The following is a 26,601-nucleotide window of genomic DNA, read 5'->3' as shown; positions in this document are numbered from 1 at the left end:
CTAGGTCTCCCAATCAACTTATAACAGAGTTAATGCAACAACTCAAGAAACGCAATCCAAAGTTGTTTACAAACGCGTTTTGATAGTGGGTATTGAAACAGCATTTCAAACATATGGAAGTTGATAAACACAGCCTTTCTTACACTGATCATCATAAATTTCACCAACAGAACTGAGATTTGAAGTATGGAAAAGACAATCTAGACATCAAAAAACCTTAAACAAACATTTTTCTGTCATATTCAGTGGAGGAAAGTGGTAAAATTTTCAGCATAGTTTCAAGACAGCAAAATATACTCGGACAAATATTCTATGAAAATTAGCAATTTTGCAATGAAATGGTGCTAATTCAAAATTTTTTTGGAATAAGTCATGTTTGAACTTTCAAGATATAGAGATAATCCTTTTAGAAATAAGTGTTATCATACCCGAACAATGAGAAAGTTAATCAGAATGAATAATTTTTTTAAAAATACATGTATGGAAAGCATTATGATGAAAGTTGTGTACATTGTTGAAAGACTGCTAAAAGTGGATTAGTGTTTGTAGTAGATCTATGTAGTGGTACTCCGCCTGACTCAGATCTTTGGAACATAAAGTCATTAGCGCAATCACAAAGACATACTTCTCTTGAGCAAAAGTGAATTCAGTAATATTCTATTGTACAACCATTAAGATGGTGTAGGCATACCATCCACATTACAATCGTGCGATCAGTGTGGCTTGTTAGGATGTTTCCTGGAAGATGTAATGATCTTTGTTTTGTTTTGTTTTTGTTTCTTTTTTGGCCCAAGTGGCTTTGATACTGTCACTGAACTGGTCGTAGCTCTCTCTGTATAGGGTAGGCGGTGTAGTGATTATTTTGTGATTTTCTGGTTCTTTTTTTAACAGTGTTATTTCAGGAAGGAAGACGAGGCCAGGTAGGTTGCTACATACACTAGCCGACGAATTCACTCGTAGTTTTCCGTGGCTTGCGAAAGCTGTGACAGATACTGTCACGAGGGTTTGTGGCTGTTTTTGTCACTTTGGAAACTGCTCAAATACCGAGCCCCGTTGCTAACTCATTGTTGAGTCACGGTCGTTGTGAACTGACTGTCTTCGCCAACTCTTTTTTGTCAAAATGCCAAGGTTTACCATAACCTCGGTGCGTGCAGTTTCTACAGGTGACTAGCAGGATTACACAGTCTGTGTTGGATATGCTCTGTACACTACAGGCATATAATGTACATGTATTTTATGAGTGTACACAATCAGGTGTGATCCGTATGTGTATGTTAAACCATGGATCATATCTAAAATGTTAATGATGGTCATTCACATTAATTTTATTTTACCACTTTTTTAATGAGCCATTTAAAGCCATAGTTATTCTCGAATAAACATGAGAAACATTGCAAGGTATGAAGTTTACGCATACGTCATAGAAATTTAATATGTAAATGTAGCAAAAACGTTAGAGAAAACAGACATACAAATCCAAAGTTTGAATAAATTTTTATTAAACTAAAGAATTTCATTTGAAGAAAATGTAGGAAAGACATATCTTTGAGCAAGACATCGGTATAATTCGCTCCTATTTATTGCACATTAATAACAAAATGACTTTGATATTATCCAAAGTTGGGGTTTGTGTGTGTGTGTGTGTGTGTGTACAATTAATGTATGGCAGAATCGCATTGTATCAATACAGTGTTTGGTAAATTACTTCTTGATTCTTTGGCTTTTTGACTCCATGTATATTAATGTTAAGTCACCAAAACTTCTCAGATTAGTTTGATGCCAAAGGTTGTTATATTATTTTTAATCTCTTATTATCCTATGCAGATATGCATACACCAAACAGATTGATTATTCCGATGGAATAACACATATTAGCTCAAGATTTTCTGAATCCTATAAATGTGAGACTTTCTGACAGATCTCATTTCTACCCAAATTTTACTCAAGCATGATTTCATAGTAAAAATTCACAAATTGTTGTTCCGTTTTACAAGTACTCCTATTCCTAGTGCTAGTAGATAGAAGTATTCCTGACGTTTCTTTCTCTTTTTAGTATAATCTCTTTGATTGCATTTTCATTAAAATCAGAGGTTACATAATGACCACAATTTTAATCACGTGATGTATGCGAACACTACACAGATTCCTTCCGCCCGCTGCGCTGAAATAAACCCATAAACTACGAAACGACCGGATTGCTCGGTTGAAGATGAATGCGTCCTGTTTGACGCTCACTAAGGACCGCTGCACTCTTTTTCCAGGCCTGCTGATCTGTGATAGCTTTCGTCTTTCGCTCTCTTCCTTTTTAATGAGGGCGGGGATGTAACCCACCAATTTTCATAAACAGGTTTTATACCAACCATTGTGGTTTGCTTGTATCAAATGAGGGGGTTATTAACTCCCAAAACTCCAAAGAATGGGGGACAAGAGATGATTGATGGGTACCAAAGGGGTCCTGTCCCAATTAGATGCTCACATGACCATCCAAGCGCAGTGTTGGGGGGAGACAACTTCTGACCGGGGTCAAACGGTTTTTTGACTGAAAGAGAGAGAAGAGAAGCCAGTGGAAATTATTGCTCTGTTTGGTGCAATGGCATTAATAAGACAAACAAGCAGTACTATGGTTTTAGTCTGCTGACAAGACCTAGCATACAAGCAGAGAAGATACCACAGGCGAGGGGAAAAGGAAACACTTCTCATTTATGGAATATCACCAGTGCAATGCAGCATTTGAAAGCATTTCTTTGATTGATTTTTCTGCACTTTCTGCAATTGAGCAAACCCTACTTTAAGTAGCTACATGAGTTGATGCAGCAGCGACTGTTCAGGTTAGTACACCTTAGACTTTTTGTGCAGTGGGAGTCAAACATCATTCAGACAATTCAAGAGAAGTATATTTTGTCTCCATGTGCACTAACCAGAGGATGAATGCTATTCGAGAGATGTCATCATCTGTTGATCAAAAACCATATCCTCGCAGGGGAGGTTTGGAGTCCATACATTTTGATGATTTATCAAGATTTACTCTGGTTCATAGTTCATTTTCACAGTGTCTGTGATAAGTCTTCAGTAAAATATCTGTAGAAGAAATAATTCCAGTGAGATAATTTGTAAATGTAAGGGGAGAAATAATGCCTCAATTTTTATTTTTTTTTACTTCTAATCCTTTACTGGAGTAAGTTTGATTCTTACCCAGCAAAGTAAGTTTGCCCAAAAGGATGACTTGTGTCATGGTGATTCTTCTTATTTAGTCTGACTTTGCCCAAGTTCTGAGCAAACTTGTATTTGTTTTCAGCGGGTCTGATGATGAAGACTGGGCCGCAAAGATTTTTGAAATGTTGCAAACTGGTTATAGTGTGTCAGTAACTAAAGAAAGCCATCATCATCGCTCCTGGGGCTGCCAGTGAATAGGGACTTCGTCGGCCCCGCCCCAGCTTCCGGATTGTGGTTTTAAGGTTTTCCAGCAGTGGGGGCACCCTCGTGACCCTCGTACGAAAAGGGGGTTCACCCGCTGATTATCACGTTTTTTTTTAGGAAGCTTTTCGTCTCTGAGGATGCTAGGTGTTGTTGTGAGCTATGAAAGGAAATCGTCCATCTCTCCAGCTTGTCAATAGGGTGGGTAAAGACACCATTGTCATTCAATCAAATACCCCCACATTTGATTGGGGTTGGAAATTGTGATACATTCAAATTTTGGTACCTTTTTTGTCAGTGGGAGGGCAGTGATTAATCAGTGGAATACTGACGTTCTGTTTATTGTATGAATATTTCATCCTGAAGCCGTTTTTTCAATTCTTTATCCTTTAGAGCTTTGTGTGTCACTTCGTTCTGTAAATTATGAGATTCTCCGATCAATATCTTCTTTTTTTTTCAAAATATATTTACGACACCCATGGCTGTTTGTGTTTTTACTTGTCTGGTTTTTTCAGTACCCAAATTCTATGCATTGCATCACATCTGCATATATTTTCCTTCCTGTGTAGTAGTCTATTTTGTTATGACTTCACCATTCTTTTTCTGGCAGTATTATTCCATTGGTTCTACCACTTCTAGCCTGCCAGCAAGGGTTGCTGATATTCAAATATATTCACATGGAAAGGTGATATAGAGAGTCAAAGACAGGAAGGATGTTTGCCAAATCTGTGTCAAAGCCCTTTGATATGCAAATCAGCAAATTCCTGCCGTGGACACTCTGTGGAATGCAGCGAGGATAGAATTTTAAGATAAAATCGATAAAGCGCCCTCCCCTGCTTTGTCTCTTTCACGAAAGAGACAAAGCTGTGCAGAGCGGAAACTACAGTAAGAAGGACCAGCGCTGTGCCATTGAGTGGTGTTACCACTCTCAGAGGGCATTGACCTGGCATGTGTGGGGATGAGCCCTGGGTTCAGCCTGTTGTCGTGGCAATGAGGAGGCGGGGCCTATCTGGTCTTACTGTCTGGCTTAGGAGATCAGTGGGGCCTGGTCTTGTATTAATCTGCTTTTCATATTTTGTCCTTTTTTTTTCTGAACCAGAGCATGGCTGCGTGGAAGAGGTAAACAGGGAGTTCGATGCCAGTTCACAATGCACACTTTTTTTTTGTTTCATGGAGTTACAATGACATAAAGCATGAAACAGCTGTTTGCTTCAAATCGTCGACAATATTCTCTGAATGTGGTGGAATCGGCTAGCACAGGGATATGGGCCTAATGCCCCATGACTGTGTGTAAGGATGTTGACTTTTGATGTCTACTCATTAATGCATGAGTAAAGCAACATACAAATGTATTTATCAGTTCTGCGTATTCATGTGTGGGGTGGAGGGTCAGTCAGTGTGTTGTGTAGCCACCTGTCCACGCCGTGATAATTGCAGTTGATAGCTGTACACCATGTTGTTTTTGCTACTAAACTCACCGTCTCATACACGATGAAACGTCGTAGCTATTGTCAGCTCCCCTTAGAGCCTCAGAGATGTTACGACATGATTATGCGCAACAAAACCATTGTCGCTTTTTCAACCCAGGGGCTGATGGCAGTTCATAGGTTTGGCGGTTTATTTTTGACCCGGGCTTTAATTAATATGTCCTTCTGGGCTGGGCGCTCTTCACTTTGCGGCCGCCTGCAGTGTGAGAGGAGTAAACAGAAAATCAGGGTGGTGTGGAGGCTGCAAATGGGACACTGTTTGTGATCATGCTGTAATCTTCGAGATTAACCTCACAAATATCACTCCAGTGATCAGCTGCAGCAAGTTCCCACAAGGTTGCCTGGTCCATACATACTACACATAGCGATTGACGTGTCTGATGTACAATCTACACTCCCTTTAGTACTGTATTCCATATTTCTGTGAAGTCACTTTCAGTTTAATTATTTACCTGAGCATACAGTAGCATGATTATCACCATTATTTATTGACTGTTACTGTACCTACATGTAGTAAAAAGCTTATTAAAATTGTTATTCAAATAGTACAGTACTGTTGGAGAGAATGCAATATAACACTGAAGATCTGCACTCTGATATCCTGTATTGTTTCATTTAAACCACACAGTACTGATCGAAAACTATTCATGAAGTATTAGAGATAGCTCATGCATGTATTTGGGTTTGAACAGAGTGCTACAATATTTTACAACATTAACTTGAAGAGTAAAACTGATCAAACTTAAGTGTTGGACCTGCCAGTCACACTCACTTCATTTATGCACACTGAAATCCATTCTACATGTGTACTCATGATATGTCATAAATCTCTCTTTTCTTTTAAGAATTCACTTTCTGTCAATATGATTTCAGTATTTCATCCTAACTGTTTTCATTATTAGTGTAATAATTTGCTTTGTTTGGCAAGATGTTATACATATCATGGTAGGAATTTAAAAAAAAAAATCATCTCTTTGTGAATACTGTCAGTGCTATGAAGCTGGTGATGAAAATGCATTGTATAAATACTAGCGAAATGGGTCTATTTAAAGGTATGCTTCAGAAAGTTTTAAAGTTTCACTTATCTTCCCCCCCTCCACCTACAGACCTCCACCCGGCAGTGCCCCCACCCACCCCTGGCACCAACGCTCTCATGAATGCCTGCCTGAGAGAGAGCTTCAGCAGCTTTAAGAAGGAGCAGGAGCGTCTCGGCATCCCTAAAGGTGAGAAGAGAGCCCTCCACCCTTCCAAGATGCGTTGCCTCGGTAACCGAGCTGCATGTTGAGAAGGCAAAGACACAATGTACTGCGAAGTGGGATCTCTTTTTGTGACCATGATTAGGACTAATTATACATGAGAGTTTCCTGTCGAGTTCACCTCTAATTTACTTGATTTTGCCCACTTTGCAACTAATTTTCTGGTTGAAAAGTTTTAAAAGTTGAAAAATACAGACATGCCATTGATCAGCTCAACATTGAAGAGCTGAATATGCTTCTCAAGATCACCCAGTATTTTGGACAGCAATCTATTCTTCATTAATCCTTCATTCTCATTTACTAATTTGGCAGTTATGATCTTCTGCCCTGTTTGTTGATTTTATAGTCAGGAGAGAAAATCTTCATTGGAAGACCATCTTGCTTTTTTAGGGTTGTCTTCCTTTGGCCCTCACAGATCAGCAGTCGTAAAATGTCATCCTATTCTACATGATACTCCTACCTTTGGGTGTGATGAGGTTGAGTTCAAGAGTTGATTTTTTTTTAAATCCGGATATTGCCTGTACTTTCCTTCCTTCACCCCCTAGATCCCTCACAATGGACGGAATGCCAGGTGGTCGCCTGGGTTCTCTGGGCCATCAAGGAGTTCAGTCTGGAGGGCGTGTCCGTCACCAACTTCCGCATCAGCGGGCGGGACCTGTGCAGCCTGCCGAAGACCGACTTCTTGAGTAGAGCACCCCCCTTCATGGGCGACATCCTGTGGGAACACATCGACATGCTCAGGAAAGGTGAGCCTTGCCTTTGAAACTGGCCAATCAGGGTAGAGTCAAGTTTTCAGGGAGCATGGTTTGTTTGTCTGTTTGCAAAATAAAGTTATGAACGGATTTGGATGGAATTTTCAGGAAAGGTTGGTAATGACACAAGGAACAGATAATTAAATTTTTGACAGTGATTCGGATCACTGTCTGAAAGTAGGACTAGAATAAACATGTATGGTGGACATCAATATGGGTGGAAATGAGCAGCTTGGTGTACATGTTTGATTTCGGAGTGCCTTCTACTTTCTTATGAGATCTGTTTGTGAAGTTGAGTCAATTGTATCTTTAAAAATATATATATATAAGAACACAGTTACAACTTTATTTTATCAAAATTTTATTTAGTTTGCTTGTTAATGACAATGCATCAAAATAATGATTGTTATTGCACCAAATCTGTTTGTAGTTAGTTTATAGGCAACAAGGAGAGGGAAATCAAACTTTAATTCACTGCAAGCGGATGATATAACCGAAAGTTTGTCAGAGAACACAGTGGTAATGAGATGCATGTCTTCACTTCCCTCTGCCACTTTGAAGAACTCAGGTGTTCATTTTTTTTCCAAACATTGAGCCCTGGAATCTGGCCGATGTGTATTAATGGTGACATCCTCCCCTCCACCCTCTCCTTGCACACAGAATGCGACCCGTCCAACATTCCAGCCCAGTCTCCAGCCTCCACACAGCCAGCGGCGACGACCACCACAACCACCACTTCGGCCGCCCCCGTCTCTTCATCGCCGCAGTCGATTAAGCTGGAGACTGTCAGTTCGGGCTATCTCAACACGACCTCCTGTATGCCGAGACTGGATGACTTCTTAGCACAAGGTATCTAAGAGTGGCATGGTGCACGTCGCTAGGCTGATGCAAGTCAAACCAATCTATGTGCATACTTTTCCGCTTTTACTTCTTTTCCTGGGTAAAATTTTTAGTTTTTACTTACTCCATGCAAACCCTTGTATGCCAAACCGAGGCAACTTCGTAGGGCAATAGACAGAAAACTTGTAATGTGCTTATGATTATTAACCATCGTTGTGCATGTTAAGAAATAAATATCTTTGGGAGAATGTAGCTTTGGTTGCCTTAAAACTAGTATAAAGACCTAGGTATATGGAGATTTTTGGATCCACACGCAAATTTTTTTGCGCTTGGCCGGGTCAGACGAGTTTCGCATGTTTTTAATTCCGCGGAATCAAGACATCATGCACAGGAACATATGGCAAGCAAAAATATTCGCGGGGTTTTATTTTCGCGCTAGTTTCTGGTTGCGCGAAATGCGCGAAAATTTCCACTTTTACAGTATAATATTGTTTGTAAGCTTTTTTCTAATTGCCAAGATTAGACAACTTCCTTGAACAAAATGTCATTCAAGGAGATTACTTACATTTTATCTACAAACTCATATCATAATCTAAAGCAAGCATGCAAGAGACCCATGGATCACTAGCAATATTTTTGTTCGTGTAAGGAAGACCATTACTGACTCTATTTAGTCAAAACTCAAAATCTCAGATACAGACAGTTTCATTTACTCTCCCATGCTGACTTTGATAAATAAGATACATTCAATCTATAGAAGCTGTCATGTACAATGCAGTATAGTAATTAGAGCTGACAGTGCTATAGAAATCAAATTGTTTGATTACAAGTAAATAAAATGATTTCAGGTCATTAAGAGGTCAAGAAAGAGAGATTGAGCAAATCTTATGTTTTAGTCACTCAGACAAAATGATTCTGTCAAGAGTGACTGCATTGAGGATCGTCCTTATTTAAAAGCCATCTAGGGTTGAGGTGTTCACTAGTCCCAAGTAAACACTAAGGAATGGAATTAGACATGAATAGTACAGTTTTGAAGTGTACCTCCCATGGCACTATGAAGTGATGTAAAATGTCTTTGAAAAGAAGAGACCTACTCCAAGCCGTAGGGAATGTAAGGGCAGTGCACTCAGATTTGTGAAATATTGCTACCGAGCTTCTCCCCCTGATATTCATATTAGCGATGTCAGCGCAATTAAAACTGCTTACAATAACAGTTTGCAACTAGTGTAGCACTGCGAGACTTAGTAACCATGGCGATATGACCTTGTTTCTCGATCTTCATCACTCTGATTTCAAACGCATCGAGTAAAGACAGTCTGCTTCTGAGCAGAGTGTGATATCGGATTAGCAGAATTTTAGACGTCTTAATGAGTATTTCCTGTAACTTACAACACGTGACAGGGACCGTCTTATGTCTTGCCTTACGACTTTTGGCCAAAACACGCTGGATCAAGTGCGTAACCCTGCCCTGTATGAAACCCATCATCTCATATCAGAGACAAATGCAGGCCAAGATATGGTTCTTTTTCATCATCAACTCATCGTTTTCACAATGTAATACTGTACCGAACTTTCCACCAACTACTGCAACTTTCTTTAATTGCTATCAATTTCAAGTTTTCCAGAAAGAAATGTTGTCTTCACTGTTTTGTTCAATATATATATCAAACATAATGTTGGTATTAAATGTCCTCCAGGATCATACAACTCTATCTTTCCCAACAAATTGAAAAATATAGCGTTGACAAACACGTTTGTCTTTGTCTTCATAGTACGAATAAGAAATTTGTTGAAGCAAGTTGCTGTCATATGACCATGAAATCCATTTTATCTGCATGCCATTAAAGGTTGTTATTTTATTATGTTTGTTTGATTACACGATGTTTGATGATGGGTATACAAACTTATTTCATTCATTTTTTAAGCCAAATTTGCTCTGGCCTGTTGCATAAACAATGCACTACTTTTATCAACAGTAGCATTTAAAAGCAGTAGAAAATGAGCAGGATTAGGAGTAGTAGAAGTAGCTTCCTACCGTCAGCATGTGGAAATATTTAAGTTACTCGGAAAAACTTTAGAAGGGTACTGGGCATTGTTTGAATAAGATGCTCATCCTTAAGAAGCTCAATTAAATGCACTAGCAGAGCCGTCAACTAGTATGTTCTTATGATATTTAGTATGATTTGTATTCTTGAAAACGAAGAATATTTTCATTAAATGCAGAAAAGGCCGTCTTTTCCTAAAAATTTCATTTAGCGTGCACAGTAATAACAATTTTCTCATTTCTAAGCCAAAATGTGATTGTAGCCGTAAAAATGCGTTGTTACACTGCATCAGTATATTTTTTAATAGGCAGAGATTGGCACCCCTCCCTGTACACCATGTAAGTGCATACAAGTTTTGTACAGTATAATCAGGCAAGAAAAAGCAAACAAACTTCTTAATGAGCATCCCATGTATAGCTACTAGCTGAAAGTTTGCTTCTTGCAATGTAGTCAGAATCGATTGGGTGTTATCTCATTGAAACCTACAAGAGGAAACTACTGGTGTATTTTTATCTCCTGCCTGCTATTCCTGGTGGCATAGAGGGATGTGACTCCTGCGGATTGCCCACTAAAAGATTTTAGGGGAAAGATAACAACAGGGTCAGGTTAATCACTAAAGACAATCCATAATCTCAAGACTACAACACTTTGATGGAGCTCCCAATGTCCACAACACTGGATACTGTCCTAAATATCAACAGGCTCTGCAAAGGAAATGTGGTATTTAGTGTTGACATCTGTTATTCTTTGATATGCAGTGTTGCCACAACTTGGGTTTCCAACACTGCCATTTTGAAGATGATTACTGATAAACCACCTATATTTGTGTATTATTATTGTTAACTATTGTCATAATTATCAGTATGTTATTTTTAGTGTCTTTATTTTGTTTTGTTATTGTTATCATTCTTATTTTCATTTTCAATTCACCTATATTCTAATATCAAAGTTTTCTACATACTTATGACCATATCATTGTCAACCAACAAAATTAACAAATAGTTATCAGTGTAGTTTACTGTTGAAAATTTATATCATACACATGATCAATACTGCCTGAGGGTTTTTTTTTTCTTTCCATAAGTGACAAAGTAGAAGAAACTGCAACCAGATATTTGTTTTTCTCAAATTATTTGTTTTTCTCAAATCGTTTGTTTTCCTCAAATTATTTGTTTTATCACTGAAAAACCACAAAATAGAATTTCAGTGCTAACACGATAACAAGTTTTGACATCATTCAGAAACCGTGCAGTGATGCGTTATTAACAAGACTCCCATTCAGGAGAAACATTTCACACAACACACAGTACACCGGACGTGCGTCGCTAAATACAAGGAGGTAGTGCTTTCTAGCCCGAAAAGGGGAATGTTATTAGCTTTTCGGGCTCGATCCAAATAGGCTCGTAACGCCTCTCCAGGAAGTTTGTTCAACTGACATTGGCTGAACTTCCTTGATGGATGTGATAAGACAGTAGTCAGAACTGCCACCACTTCACTAAAACCTTTTGTCAGGAAAAGACTTTACACAACTTAAACATAGTAGTTCCCTCACAGGTCATGATGCGTGTGAGTTGTTTTGCCAGCGGTTCACTCCCAGCTGGGTACTTACTCACCCAGTGACCCCTTAATAACCATATTGTTACTTTGATTACTCTGCTACTGTACATTATGTACAAGGCAGTTTCAAAGTGATCGTCTTGAGATGGTCCACAGAATTAAACCTGTTTCTTGAATATAAATCTAGTGCATGTGAACAGTGTTCTGCACTGCAACATTTTAGTATATGTATACTTATCTCAGTATGCCAAGCAAAATGGCATTCAAGACTATCAATAAACAAGCACACACCATTGGTTAGTTGAGACAACCAGTTAGGCTCCAATGATTATTGTAATCCATACAGTTTGCTGCTTAAACAAGTTTAAGACTTAAGATTTGTTGTGAAATTTATTTCCCGTGAGATGAAGCAGTTAAAAAACAAATAAACATGGGGAAGGGGGTCAGTAGTTTCATGCTTGTTATTTTCTCTGACTTTCTCTAAAAAAGTTTTCTTCTTTGTGCATTTCCAATTTGAGCCAGCACACTGTTTTGAGAGGGCATTGGTTTTTTTTTTTCCAGAGGATTTGTTGTGCTACAAGATTTCTGTTCTGGTGTAAATCATCTTTAATGGAGTGTAAGAATACATCCTTATCACAACGTGTCCGTTTTGAGCATGCTGCGTAACACGGTTGGTCCTTGGAAAGGGAAGAGAAAACATGCCCGAAATAAGACCCAAGGACTACATGTAGTCAAAAAGGGAAAGTCGAGAGGTGTTTGTCACGAGCGGATATTTTGTTTGGTGGTGGGATAGCTAGGCATTGATACCAGTGAAGAAGAGGAAGTTGGGAGTTCCTGAACGTCAGAGGCTCATTCCTCTGGTCTGCAGACCAGGTTAAGCCGAGAAACAGGAAGAGTGGGAAGACCCGATATAACAGATTCATTTCACCCAGCCACACGCTCTGGGCGTACTCTGCCTTTCCTCATTCATAAAAAAGAACAAAACAAGCTGGATGATAAAACAATCCTCGTGTGGTGTGTTGTGGTGTGTTCGTGTGTGTGTGTGTGTGTGTGTGTGTGTGTTTTCTGATTTATCTCTGTGTGGTTTTTGCAGGCCAGAGTGTTAAGTTTCCCAAACATTCGTTCTATCTGTTCTCCCCACTGTTGCTGACTGCTACGCGGCACAGCTGGTCTAGTTAGTCAAGTGCTGGTCCTTGGAGCCACTGGGAGTCAGTGGGAGTGCCTCTTGAGATACTGTCATTGAGTCTCTTTTGATGCTATCGCGACGCCTTTTTGTTAAGGGGGCTGCCGTGATCATATTGTCTGCAGCTATCATATCATCTGGCGTGTGAATTGTTCGCTTACAATGTGTGAAATATTGGACAGGACGTGACAGAAACCTTTTCACTGCATGTCAGATGAAAGCCCTCGAGTGTACCTGCTGACCGAAACAATAAACTCTGCTGCCTGGTTTTCCGATTTCCTGTTCTTCTTTATTTTATGCAAACAAATGTCTCTTCCGTTCATCCGACCAGAACCCAGGATGTATCCACCTAATTGTTACTACGGTATGTTACACTTCCACTTGAGAAACTTAGGAATCTCTTTCCTGTAGTAAGGAGTTTTGGTCAGTTCCGTTTCCAAAGAAGTTTGCCGCCGTTTAGATATCAGAGGCTCACTTTATCGGGTTCGTTGTAGCTGAAGTTTGTGATGCAGTTGCTTGGCAACAGAGTGGTATCATTTTTTGAGTGAGACGATGACTTATCAGCCTGTTGTGAGGCATGTGACTGCTCCTGGAAAGGAACCTGGATTATTTCAGCCAAGAGAGGATGGATGAGGCACATGCGGCTCTTGGTGTTTTGAAATGCGAAAATGTAGTGAACAGGATTGCACCAACGTGTCTCACTCCCGGCAGATATTTGTAACATTTCCTTTTCGAGAGTTTTGAACACTGGCTGGTTATCTGAACCTCTGCTGCCTACACAAGGTGTACCTGGCTCTCTGCCTATCCCAGTCTAATCAGTTCTTACCAGTTTTGTGATGTGACATGCTAGTAATAAAATTGATTGATATTTTCATTTTCATTTTTGCTTCCAAGTCATACCTGATGCAAAAGCACAGACAGACAGACAGACAGATAAACACAGACCAGCAGACTATACAAGTTTCTACCATTTTTGTTGGGTTGGGTTTTTCTTGTTTAAGTAAATTTCAGCGGCATTTTTTCATTAAGCTATAGGGTTTATTTGCTTTTTGAATCCATGTTGTACATGTATTTATTTCTAAGATGAGATGATCAACGCTCACTCACCAAAAATTATATCCCACTCCACCCACTCCCCAGGTTTCTCTGTAGACCAGCCCCAGGCGGTGCCCGTCTCCGCCCCCCAGTCCTCCGGCTTCAGCGATGGCATGTACCAGGTCTCCGAGTCCCTCCAGACGCTCAACGAGTTCAACGCCGAGGACATCCTCAACATCAAGCAGGAGGATACGGGCAGCAGCTCGGACTACTACAGCCTCGAGTCCTCGCCCAACTCCAACCAGCACTTCCTGGAAACGCCGACGCCCGAGTGCTACAACAACCCCCTCATGTACGAACCACCCATGCCTTACTTCAGCGGCCACAGTACATTCAAAGGTGAGAGTGAACCCCTGTACCTGCTAGCAGCACTAACGCCATGGGGCCCTCACCCCCCTCCCCATATATCCATAGGCAGCTGACCAAAGTTGAAACTGGTCCAACTTTGCCAACTCGTTGATAGAACACCTTAGTGTCAACCTGTCTTATAGTTTGTACAAGGTGGCATAATTTTCTCACAAAATTCTCTGCAAGGACAAATTGGGTGAGGTTCTTTTCAATACATGTTAAATCAAAGTGACACGTCAGCAAAGATTTGAGTGAATCAGGCAAGTAAGTACCAAGTAAGCTTCCTACACAGTTTGACTTTCTTAGAGTCATCCAGTGTGATGGGGGGGGGGGGGGGGAGGCTTTGGGGACGCCGTGGTTACGTGACCAAGCCAGCTATTTCAAGGTTCCCGTGGGACACCACATCAGTTGACTCACTGACATCCCAAGTTGTCAAAGCCTTCTAAAGACTCATCTTTACACTCTGTGCTCAATTTTACGTTGGAAATCTGATGCTTTTGTGGCATTGCTTTCATTCGATTCATATTTATCTTCTGGATGTAATCACTGGGGAGAAATTTCATCAGAACACCGAGAATTGTTCTTCAGTTTGTGATGAAATCGATTTTGTTTGTTGTCACCGTAAGTGCTGAAATCAGGAGAACTGGTACCACAATCATACAAGATTGGTAGAGGCTCACTCAATCCTTAACTTGTGATTAATATAGCAGTACCAAAAGTTAGTCAACTTTACAGAGTGCTAGCATTATTAAAGTAGAGCAGGGCTCATGGCACTGGTATTCCTTTGTGGGTGACTGTTGAAGGAATGGTGTGCGGTCCATTTACGGTCACTCTTCCGGATCGTGCCCTCCGTCCGGGCTTCAGCCGAGACATGGATCCATATAGTCCCTGATCTTTGCTCTACTACTTGATAATCTTCCCACTTACATGTTATGGACCAATGCATGCATGCGTTGACATCTAATCAGTAGCACAAAAGTGGTAGAGACTGCAGAAATCGCACCTTGCAATCATCCCCATCTACTGGCATGCCTGCAAGGTAGAGTTAACATCTAACTGAGTACTGGTAGTCACGTTTATGAGATGGGCCACCTTGGACTACCCTTTGGCATACAGAACATCAAGTGCACAAAGCACTTGTGAATCCTGGCATTGTTTTTCACAGGGTATGTGACTATGGGGCATCCCTTTGCATTGTCTTTTGGTAATAGAATCAGTGCGTTGTAGTATATGGTATCAGGCAGTCTTGAACATTGGCCTTCCACTAGTGTTAGAGCAGAGGGAGATCCCATGGGGCTATAAAAAGTCAGGAAAACAGGCAAAGGAAATTGATAGAACAGGCTTGCTCATCGCAATCGGAATTAAATCAGGGTGTGACCGTATCCACAAATGCCTTTTCCCTCTGGTGACTTTGGTTGATTTCCTATTAAAAAAAAATTCCAGTGGAGTGTCATCACGTTTACCATGTAGTAGAGCATGCAGACCTCTTTGCCCCCAAGCTTATTTTTAGCACTCCTTAATGTTTGCGTGTTAGGGTTTGGAACACTGTGGCCAGGTAGAGAGCGAACTGTTCATTCACCATTGGTATCACATAGCGTATCGGTATGTGTGCATGTAGCAGTTGAGGAGTGCTGCGCGTGGAACCATAGCATCATCCCAGTCTGTGTATTTGTCATCCCATGTTTGTCAGACATGGTTTTAGCTCACGCTGGTCCTACTTCACCCTCCCCAATCCCCAAATTTAACTCCGAAGCCGTCCCTACAAATTGCACCAGCCATGTTAAGCCCCAGCACGGCTATAAATAGAGAATAAGCAACAGATTTCCAAGGCGTAATTAACAAGTTCCTCTCCGTGAGCCGCGTACAGGAAAGCCCCACGAATAAAACAACCCAGAAATGCTAAATCCCCGTTTGTCAGCCATGGGTTACCAAAGCAATCTCCAATGCTAAACTCCTTCATGAACTTCAAAGATGGCAGGGAAGGAGGGAAGGGGGGGGGGGGGGCATGGGAACAGAGCCGAAGTGATGAGTTGAATGTTGTCAACATCGTTCATTCACCACCGACTTTTGCCCATATAAGGGCGGACGGAGGAAGTGACGTGCGAGGCGTTTGCTGCAGGGCACTTCCTGAGCCCCGCTGCGCCTTTTCCTGGCTTCCCGTTCCAATCTGCATGCAGGACTCGTTTCCTACAGCAGCTCTTCTGTAGTGAGTAATGCGTACAGAAGCCCAATGTATATTTGGGTTGGTGGGGGGGGGGGATGGGAGCAGCTTGTGTCCAAATGTAGAAGAAAGTTTGATTCGGTACGGACAGGAGGAGGGCAAACAGCCAGAGATGACATTGATCAATTAATTCCTGTTTGTGAAGGCTTTGAGAAGCGGGCACGCTCTGATGGAATTCGGCTGCCATCTTCTTCAGGCAGCATGGCATCACGTGAGACGGGCGAGGAGGATGCTCCTGTCCTCCCCGGGCAGGATGAGATACTGTAAAAGTGGATATTTTTGCATGATTAATTTTTCGCGCTCGGCTGGGTTAGATAAATTTCGCATGTTTTTAATTCCGCGGAATCAGGACATAATTTACTGGAACATATGACATGTGAAAATATGCATGTGATTTTTGCGCTACTTTCTGGTTTGCGCAAAATGCGCGAAAACTTCCACGCTGCCAAATTTTCCTCTTTTACAGTACTCCTCAGCGGAACGCATATGATGACACAACCTTCATATCGCAGGTGCTATGCCCAGACATGGTCCTATCACATCTCCAATGGCAGTCAAATGCTGCTACTCACCATTCACTGTTAAATATAACAAATCAGGGCTACGTTTTATCAAAAGATATACTTGATTATAAATTCCCTTACCACACAGGCTGCCATAGACTTATGATAGAAATCAACTATCAATTACAACTCCTCATAAAACATGGCCCTGAAGTTTTTCTCTTTGGACATTTGTCAATGCTCTTTCTATCATGAAAACTCTTTGGAAATATACAAGTAGTAGAAGATGATTTTTTTTTTCTTGAAAGTAAATGAGGGAAAACAGTAAGCTACACCTTCTTCAAAAGGATTTCACATATGGCCATTCTGTTGGTTGAGTTCCTGCAATGGCCAAAAAAAAAAAAAAAAAAATCATATTTATGGACAGGTTCTGTCTAGGTGCAGATGACAGGTCCACTGTGATATCTTATTGTATCTTTATAAACCAGTGTGCATATTTTTACAAAATGACACTCATTGATTGCTGTAACGTTGAAGGATGTATCATAGCCTAAAAGATGGGAGTTTTTTCCATTTGGTATGGTTATCAGCCACTCTTCCCCCCCCCCCCCCCCCCACACACACACACTAATACACTCTCCAACCCAACCCAGTTGCTGTCATCCTACTCCAGGGAGTGTAGCCGACTTAGTAATAATAACAATATTGTGCATCACAACAACTTTCATGGAAAAATATGTTTTTGTAACAAGTCAGCAATAGAAAACTGTTGCAGAGAATATAGGGAGGTGAATGATTCATGCAAAATATGGCAAATTGTCAAAAAAATCATCTATGTTCAAAAGCATCTATGATTTCCCCTTGGACATGTCAGAGTGGCTGTCTACACTTCAAGTACCACTGCAAAGTAGAACTATTCACTTATCACGTAGAGTATCCTGACCTACAGCATTCAGTAATGAATTAACAGTTCAAATTAAGATCTCCATAGCTGTCTTTATCAGTAGTTGTTGTTATTGTGATGAAACATAAAAACATGAACTCAAGTGCCACTATATTATGACTCTGTTGCTTAAAGCATGGTGTAATCTTGTCTTAGTGCATTGGAAAGAGCAGCAGCTGCTAGCATCAAGCAGTATGTAATCCAACTACTCGTGCCTGGAAGCTTCATGTGGAAAGACTAAGAGTCACAGAGTCTGGGAGAAGTAGGAAATGGTACTCTGAACTTGGAGCGAGTCTCTTCTCCCGTTCAGAGTGTGAAAACTCGCTGTATATCCTGTGATCTAAATTTAAAGCCCTATGACCTTCCACGTGAACGCAAACATTAGAATCCATCTGGCGCTAGACGCGATTACTGCCTTTAAGCAGAGGGAGAGAAGAGATGTGCAGCACTGGCAAAGAACCAAATATAGTATGATCCTCGGTGGATGGAAAACAACAGACAGCAGGTCGCTGGGGTGCAGTAGCACACAAACATAACATGACACAGCTTAAAGTACTTGTTGAGAGCCGGAGTTTAGACCGCCGCTCAAAAAAGAATGTGCTGTTTCTCTGTTACTACGCTATTATCTTGAGAAAGAAAACATCGCAGAAGAGTTAAGTTAGTGTAGGTTTTTAGCAGGAATGAATTTATGGCAAATGCCAACCCTTAAAAAACAGGATTAAATGCTTTGTTATAGACACCTACCCCCAAGTGAAACTTTGTCGACTGCATTAGTACAAACAAAACTCAATGACATGTGATGGCAGGTACATTTGAATTAGTTGGCTAATTTTGAAGAGTTACTAAGTAGTCTTGGAAAGTTGTCCATGGCAAGAGGCGTAACATTGGTGATTCTGGTCCACCACGTACAGAATTCTTTCTGGAGTGAGAAGTGGTGAACACCAGAATATACAATCAAGACACTAATTAAACTGGTCGTTTTCTCAAATGATCACAAAATACAACCATTATATTAATCCTCCCTGGTAATTGGAGTGTTATTTTGTTACAGAGGATATACTTCAAGTGTCTTCACACATTTTGCCATATTATGTAGTATGAGATGGTTGTCTGCTTTGCTGCTTTTTCAGTTCTTTTCATTTGCATTGACTTTCACCTCTTTGAATTTATTTCTGTTTGCTTGCATCAACCTCATTCCTTCATTGACATTTTGTTTGATCTGTAGGATCAGTTTTCACCCTTTCATTGCTTTTTCTAATTCCTGATCCCTTTTTTTGTTCTCTTTCTCATGTAGGCAACCAGTTCACCCCCTTTGAGACCTATGAGGGGCACCAGCCCAGCCCCGCCCCTTACCAACAAGTCCCACGTTCCCTGTCTGACAGTTGTACTAGCTCCGATCTGAGTAGCATCAGCGGGGCCTCGCGGTCAGACTCGCCCCTTGCTGGGGACGTCTCGTCAAACCCCGTAATCCCGGCCGCTGTGCTGGCGGGCTACTCCGGTAAGACCATTCCTCCAGTGTGTCCCACTTCTTGTTTTTTTAAATCATCATTTTCATTATCTTAAGAGGGGATAGGTATGATTTGTTTATCTGTGCAAGTGTATTAAATACTTATCTCATCTAAAGGGCATTGTTATGGCAATGTCTCGCCTTGGTGGTGTACTGGTTGAAGAGACTCTCAGATCCTTTCCAATGAAGCTCATTGGCACCTCATCATGATGTCATCATTACGAAAAAGAAGAAAACAAACTCTGCAAGGGAGATGAATGCCTGCCGTGGTGACGTAAAGGCGAATCCATCTGCCTAATTCACCTTCTCCTTCGGCCTGCATTCACGTACTTTGTTTCAAGCGCAGCAGATTGACACAGTGCCATTGTAGAGGGCTCAACATTTTCTAAGGGGTGAGCTTGGCTGCCATTAAATGCCAGTATGTCTATGAAAGTTTATGTCATCCATGAAGAGTCCGCCAATTTTGACAGAGGCATTACCTGCTGACATGGCAAACTTCCAAGCAAGCCTTTGCGTCAGTTAATTCAGCATGGACAGTCCGTCTCTCCCTGTTTGTGCCATGTTTGTGTTGTTGCACCTTACCCCTCACAATGCACACAAGGCTTTATTCTTCGCTGTTCCCCCACCCCCCTCTCCCCTGAACCTCATGCATGAACAGTACTACCTGGTACATTGTACCTGTGAGATGATGCAACCAAAAACACACTAAATAATGTTGTCATCGCCCAAATATTTTCACGTTCTTAATGCCTAGATGGTTGTGTAATTCCCACACTCTGTGTCTTGAAGAAGCAAATATTCAAGTGCTGAAATAGGTTGAAATTTCATCCAATATTTCATTTCAACAAGATGATTTGATGAACACTACAAAACCTGCAAAATTGTGTGTAACCTTCATCACTACACTTCCCTTTAATAGCAGACACTTTTAGAATGCAGCACTGCAAATGATATTCAATTAAACTTTCAAATGAGTTTATGCTAAAGTTGTCTCTTTATATGAGGGTATTTTCTTAATTGCCAGGCATTTCTAATTAAGAAAATGTGTGTGTTTATTTTAGATTTTTGAAGGCAACATTAATCTCAATTCAATTAAGATTGCGGAGAGTTTATGTAATAATCGCTAGAATTTTGGTCAAAACAGATCTATAATAAACTGAGCCAACTTTGATGTATGTGTGTGGGGGGACTGTTGTAAATGAGCAGATTGATAGAATCAAAACAGACTTCTGGCAATAATATTTGTAACACCTCATACCATTGTCAAGACGAAGCCATAGCTGCTGAGAGATGATTGTGGTTTGAGTTGAAGGACAGGCCGGGGCCAACCCAGCCACCGTGGCGACTCCGGCCTCGACATGCCTGGTGGCGCACTTGACAATGAGGCTTGCCAATTAGCTGCCGCTGAGCTTTTCAGATACGAGACCATTGTGTCACACCGGTTCGTGCATGCGTTCTGGGCCTTTTCAGTGCTGCTGAATTATCACAAGACCAGATAATTATCAAATACCTTTCTTTTTTATGGGAGACTGTCTGAGGAAACTTTTTATGATTGATGGGAAAGCTGTCTGGATCAGAATGGTTGAAATCTAAGGAAGAGAGTAACAAAAGTTTAGCAGAAGTGTTTGTGAAATCTGAGAAAAAGTGTGAAAGTTTGTTGGTAAATAATCCAAAGTAACATATTTTCCTCTTTCAAAGGACAGCGTGTGCATTGGGCATGCCTCTATTTCAGCCAACATCAGCATTAGATACAAGGCATCCTCTAATTGGCAATCACTGCTTCAGATCCCCACCAGTATTTTAATTTTGCATTGCAAATACCCGGTAAAGCATAATATTTCACGTTGTTGAACCCAATAGGTTACCACCACAGTTTGTTATGAAACGATGTTATAATAGCTGAAATAGGAATTCTCTTGTTAGTAGCTTTGTAGAATAAAGATATTCATTATGTTGTGTGTGATAATTTTTGGTCCACTAATTCTTTGTGTTGGGAAATATACATTCTTTTTTGCTGCGTAATTAGTAATTTATGACAAACACTTGAATAGCTAGTGTGGAGATACATTGTTATCACCAAAAGTTTTCCAGAGGATTCCACACGGAGGGCCTGGATTGACCCCCTGTTCGTTCAAACATGAGATTTTTTGTTTTATCATTCTCAGTGATTTGATGGAGGTAGGGGAGGATTGTTGTGGTTTTCTGCTCATTTCCTAAATATTTTGGTATTGCTAGCATCATATTCAATGCTGTCTGACGCGATGTGTGACAATTACGAAGCCATTCATGTCGTTTGTTATTGTTTATCGTACGCGCTCATGCGGGACCGGGTCTGCGAGCTATCTTTCCTCTTGTCTGGAACCGTAGATTCAGTCAACCGCACCCTCTTTCTTTAAAGATAGGTGCGTTCGGCGGCGCCCGCGAGTGCAATTTCCCATGGCAAAGTGCATTCAGGTCTTACTTGTCGCCTCTCTAGCTGTGTAATGAACTTGTGTGTCATTTACCTAGGTGACTCTCAGATGTCCCCTTCATCTCTTATTAAACAAGGAGAAACAAGATGACAATGAAAACTAGACAGAAACGTGCCAAGTTTTAATTCTTATGCGCTACCATAGTGACTTCTGAAGTGTTACATCTGTGTGCTTTCCTGGTGTGACGAGACTGCATTGTTATTGAAGGACTGTAGGGTCGCTGGAATGTCACTTCAAGTCATTGACTTGACGGCCTACATGTGTATATCTGTGGGATATAATTTCTTGATACACCTCTACCATTATATTCGTGCACATACTTTTTACAATGGAATCTGTTCTGCAGTAGAGTGATATATGCAATAGAAACGGTCACTTCATGCTTTGTTGCTTGGCTTCCAGATACATGTATTAAGTATGCATTCCTCATATGCAGTAAGGTTTGTGAAAAGCTAGACTTGTATTGCATGATTGACAGGTTCAAAAATGGAAGAAGTGATTTTTGTGCTTGATGTGAATATGCTTACTAAGTTGTACTCTTCATCCTTCTATGTTTTGTTTTGGGTTGTTTGTTTTTTTTGGCACCCCCACAAATATTGGTTAAAAGTTTTTAAATGCTTGTTGCAGACATAAATGTTTGCAAGGCAGGCATTCTTCTTTGTTGTTAATAGCCACTCACTATGATCACTGGGTGGACCTAATTCCGATCTTTCTATCACTGAGACCAGTGTCCATCGGTCACCTCACTGACCAGTGCATTGTTGTTGTTTTGGTTTACCTCCTACAGGAAGTGGACCGATCCAGCTGTGGCAGTTTCTGTTGGAGTTGCTGACAGACAAGACCTGCCAACACATCATCAGCTGGACCGGGGACGGTTGGGAGTTCAAGCTGTCCGACCCGGACGAGGTGGCCCGGAGGTGGGGCAAGCGGAAGAACAAGCCCAAGATGAACTACGAGAAGCTCAGCCGTGGCCTGCGCTATTACTACGACAAGAATATCATCCACAAGACGGCGGGCAAGCGGTACGTCTACCGCTTCGTCTGCGACCTGCAGAGCCTGCTGGGGTACTCGCCGGAGGAGCTCCACGAGATGGTCGGAGTCAGCCCCGCGCGGGACGATGACTGATAAGCGTTGCCGCAGAGATGGAAAGACTTTCTTGAATCACACGAACTGCTTGCCTCTACCTACCTTTTCACACGAGACTTGGTTTTCATGCTTGTGCTGGCAGGTTTCTCCGCCGTGCCACCGACAGGACCGCTATGACTCCGTCACTGAACGTGGTATGCGTGAGAAACCTGTGAGTTTAGTGCTAGATCGTGCAAGCGGTGACATCTCGTCCAGTGTAAATCGCCTGTTGATTGCATAAGATTGGGATGTGGTCAGCGGAGTGTGATCTGTAGATGTTTGTATCTCCTGCCATAATGAGGAGAATAGAGGCACTCACTGTGGAATTCATGCTTCGCACAGCTAAAGATTACCTTGGTAAGAGCGAATTCAAAACTGTCTGTTGTACACGTACCATTCACCACACAACAAGATGGAAAATTATGTATTTTTGCACATGCAGTGCTTTTTCGTCCAAAAATGTCGAGAGAGGAGGGCACCGCGTTCTAGCGATACTCGCCAAGCACCTCCTAGTAGTTTTTTAAACATGTTTTAAGACTGTTTTACGATGAAAAGACAGGAAAAACTTGGTAGTTGGATGTCCAGAGTTTGTCTAGAATGTACTTACACAGAGGTGCTGATGCATGCTTTTGTACATTAAGCTAAAAAAAAAAGATTGATGCTAATGTCAGCTGGCTTGACATGGTGGATTTAGCAGTTCTCTCCTGTTTTTTAAATGAACATGTACTATTTTAGATGATAAAGTCCTAAGCACTTCCTGTGTTGTAAAGAAAGGCTGAAAAACAGAACTATTGTCTTTGTATGTATTTACGCTTGTGCAGAAGTAGTGTCCAGATTCAAGGATATGCGAATAGTTGATTCATTTTGTTTTTCAGTCCTGACAACTACAACAACAAAATATTGATTTTAAGATTTATTACAGTGTTACAAATGCGAATGTGTCAGATAATTTTCATTTTCAACCAGAAAGGAATGTTTGTCTCGGTTCGAATTGGTATGCTCATAAGGCTTTCATTTAACAGGGATACAGTTCCATTTGAATTTTTCAAAAGAATGTGAAAAACTTGCCGCCACTTATCTAATATGAAGGAAAAATTCCTCTACAAACAGTCAGTCTTTATCCATCGAAACACACATTCCACTTTCTGATAATTTTTTTTTGTTTTGTCGTTGTTTAAAATGATGTGTAGTTTACATTCCTGCAGGAGCGACATGTAACTCCATACGATAATGTGTCATCTCACAGGACAAATTCCTTTGGTGCTCATACATACAACGTATCAATGTCCAAAAGATACAAAGAATACAATTCCATTTATTGTCCATACTTGTCAGATAAAATGTCTGATGATGTCTGACAATGTCTCATGGCAGACGAAAGGTGCTATGTCATATCATTCCTTCAGAGTAGTTTTGTATAAAGAGTGTCTCGTTTGATTTTTTTACAATTTGGGCGCTGTGCAACATCCTTTTCTATTTTGTGCTTTTCTTACCTGCATTTTAAGCGATTCAGAGCGAGGCAAGATGTATGCAACAAACATGCAGATTGTCTGAGAGAAGATATGTTTGAATTCAGACTGAGAAGTCAAAGGGATGGGGAAAGCGTTGGCAGAACCCAACCCTATTATTGTAAGCTGCTAGTTTATGCCTTTGCTTTTTGGATGGCAAACTCGCATGGATGCATTCATGGGGAGGTACCTCCCCCATTTGGCTTGCAGATGCATCGTAGGGTCGTTTGTTGTCTTCACGTTGTTTGTGCCTTGATATAGTTTTGAGAAAATATTGCCTTCTAGAAATGTACTGAGAGAGAGAGTTACGACATGGATAGTTTTTAGTACAGGCGACATTCAGAAAAACACATTTTTTATATTTGTACTTACAATTTTCTGTACAGAGAAACTTTGCAAGCCTGTTGTATGTATGCGTGATTGAGTGTGTTAACTTGTTTGTACATGTATGTTTTAATGAGTGTGCAATTTGTGCTTCATTGTATAAAACAGAAGAATACATAGAGAGAAATTGTGTGTGTGTGTGTGTGTGTGTGTGTGTGTGTGTGTGGAGAGAGAGAGAAGATTGATAATATGCATTGCCTTTGATATTAGTGAGTGGTGGAGAATCAACTTGTATGTACATGTTCATGTCACAGAATAGGGTGTATGTGTCATGCACTCACCATGCATTCACTGTGCATTCACTATGTGCTCACTGCAGACATTGTGTGTTCACTGCAGTCTGTATGTGTATGCCATGCATTCAGTGTGTGTGTACACAATGCATTCATTTGTGTTCACAGTGCATTCAATATGTGTTCATAATGCATTCAATGTGTTCACAGTGCATTCAATGAATGCATTCAATGTGTGTTCACACAGCATTCAGTGAGTGTCAGCTGGCCATTCAGTGCACATTCACTCTTGCATTCATGAGCACTGTACTGCATCGGGAGAGAGGACAAACTAACAGATTGAATGCACAACTCACGTTCTGTATATAGCTTACTGTGAGTATGTCACTGGTATTTGCACTGTCTGTAGTGCATGTTGTAAAATAAAAGCAAACAGAAGTCCAGATGCATTTGTTGTAAAAAGGCCTTTGACACATGGAAATGAATATGTTTGTATTTTTCACAATTTTCTATGTAAAACTTTTTGTTAATCACAGAATGAGAGTTAAATATTTATGTTTGTTTTGTTTATAGTGGTGTTGTTTAGTGCTGGCACTCACGACATCTACTTTTGATATACACCACACGTGAAGACCAATCTAATATTTTGCTGTAATTTTTCTTTCATTGCCTTGATAATTTTCCTTTGGAAATCCACTCTTCACATATTACTGTCAGAGAAATGATACAAGTGCTGTAAAGTTCGACTCGTTACGGATAAAACTTTGCATCATAAGTTTTGATTCTCTGAGATGATATTGGACTGAAGTGGCATGATTGAAACCATGTTATGAGTTTGTTTCAAATGATTTGCTTTTTTTTTTCTACAAAGGGAAATATGTGTGAAGCAACCACATGCATTATGTTATGTTATCGTTGCCTGAGTTTTGTTACTGTGCCTTGAATAGAGACAACTGGTCTCTCTGAATTGACAGATATGAGTTCTGAAAATAAATTGTGGAAATGTCAACATAAATTGTGGAATCCTGCTCAATGTATTATTCTTTTAGTGTGCACACAGAGTAGATTTGTTCTTGAATTTACCCATTGCAATGAATACTACCAAGGAAGAGTAAAATCCTGTGTCTGTGTGTGTGTGTGTGGTGTCTGTGTATTTGCATGTGGGTTCTGTAGCATAGTAAGTGATAAAAATGATAGTGTAATGGCTATATTGAAGAGAGGGGATGTGTGTGTGTGTGTGTGTGTGTGTGTGTGTGTGTGCGCGCATGTGTTTTTGAAGTATAGTGCAACAGAAGTAGAGCAATTAGAAGTACTACAAATGGAGTATTTCATGGGTGTCATTACTGCAAAAGGATATGATATACTGTATATTATCATATAGGGCTGGGCATTAGCAGTAACCCGATGGCCCAGGACCACTCATACAATTGTAATTCATGTTGGTAAACCAAGTTTCTAAAAAATACTATCCTTTGGTGGTCAGATCTAGCACTTACATTCAACATGGATTGTTATGTTTCCATTTTTTTTTTTTTTTTTGGGGGGGGGGGGCCAACAGAATATCAGATTCAAGGACTTTAGTGGCGAAAATGGATTCTCTGTTTGCCCGTTCGGACCATGAAAATCTTCGAATTTTAAATTTTTGTGGCCCGAAATAATAAGAAACATAAAACTTGAATTATTTCAACTTTAGCTACCAGATTGGGCCACCAAATAATAGCCTTTTTGA

General features: G+C 40.6%; 1 protein-coding gene across 1 annotated transcript in view; it reads left to right on the top strand.

Moving 5' to 3' along the window:
• The window catches only part of LOC139730004 (protein C-ets-1-like), a 47,656-nt gene extending 21,780 nt beyond the window's left edge, over positions 1–25,876 (top strand). The window contains exons 4-9 of the mRNA XM_071640925.1: positions 6,008–6,124; positions 6,703–6,903; positions 7,570–7,758; positions 13,675–13,968; positions 18,939–19,142; positions 22,410–25,876. Coding sequence (XP_071497026.1) covers positions 6,008–6,124; positions 6,703–6,903; positions 7,570–7,758; positions 13,675–13,968; positions 18,939–19,142; positions 22,410–22,747 — 1,343 coding nt within the window. The 3' untranslated portion in view covers positions 22,748–25,876. The remainder of the gene's footprint in view (positions 1–6,007; positions 6,125–6,702; positions 6,904–7,569; positions 7,759–13,674; positions 13,969–18,938; positions 19,143–22,409) is intronic.
• Positions 25,877–26,601: the final 725 nt, after the last annotated feature.

Source organism: Diadema antillarum, unplaced genomic scaffold, assembly GCF_040938485.1.
Source record: "Diadema antillarum isolate AM-2024a unplaced genomic scaffold, OU_Dant_1.0 seq00000285_RagTag, whole genome shotgun sequence".
In the NCBI taxonomy this organism is placed as follows: domain Eukaryota; kingdom Metazoa; phylum Echinodermata; class Echinoidea; order Diadematoida; family Diadematidae; genus Diadema; species Diadema antillarum.
Note: the sequence above shows the minus strand (reverse complement) of the source record. Positions and strands in the feature narration are given on the sequence as shown.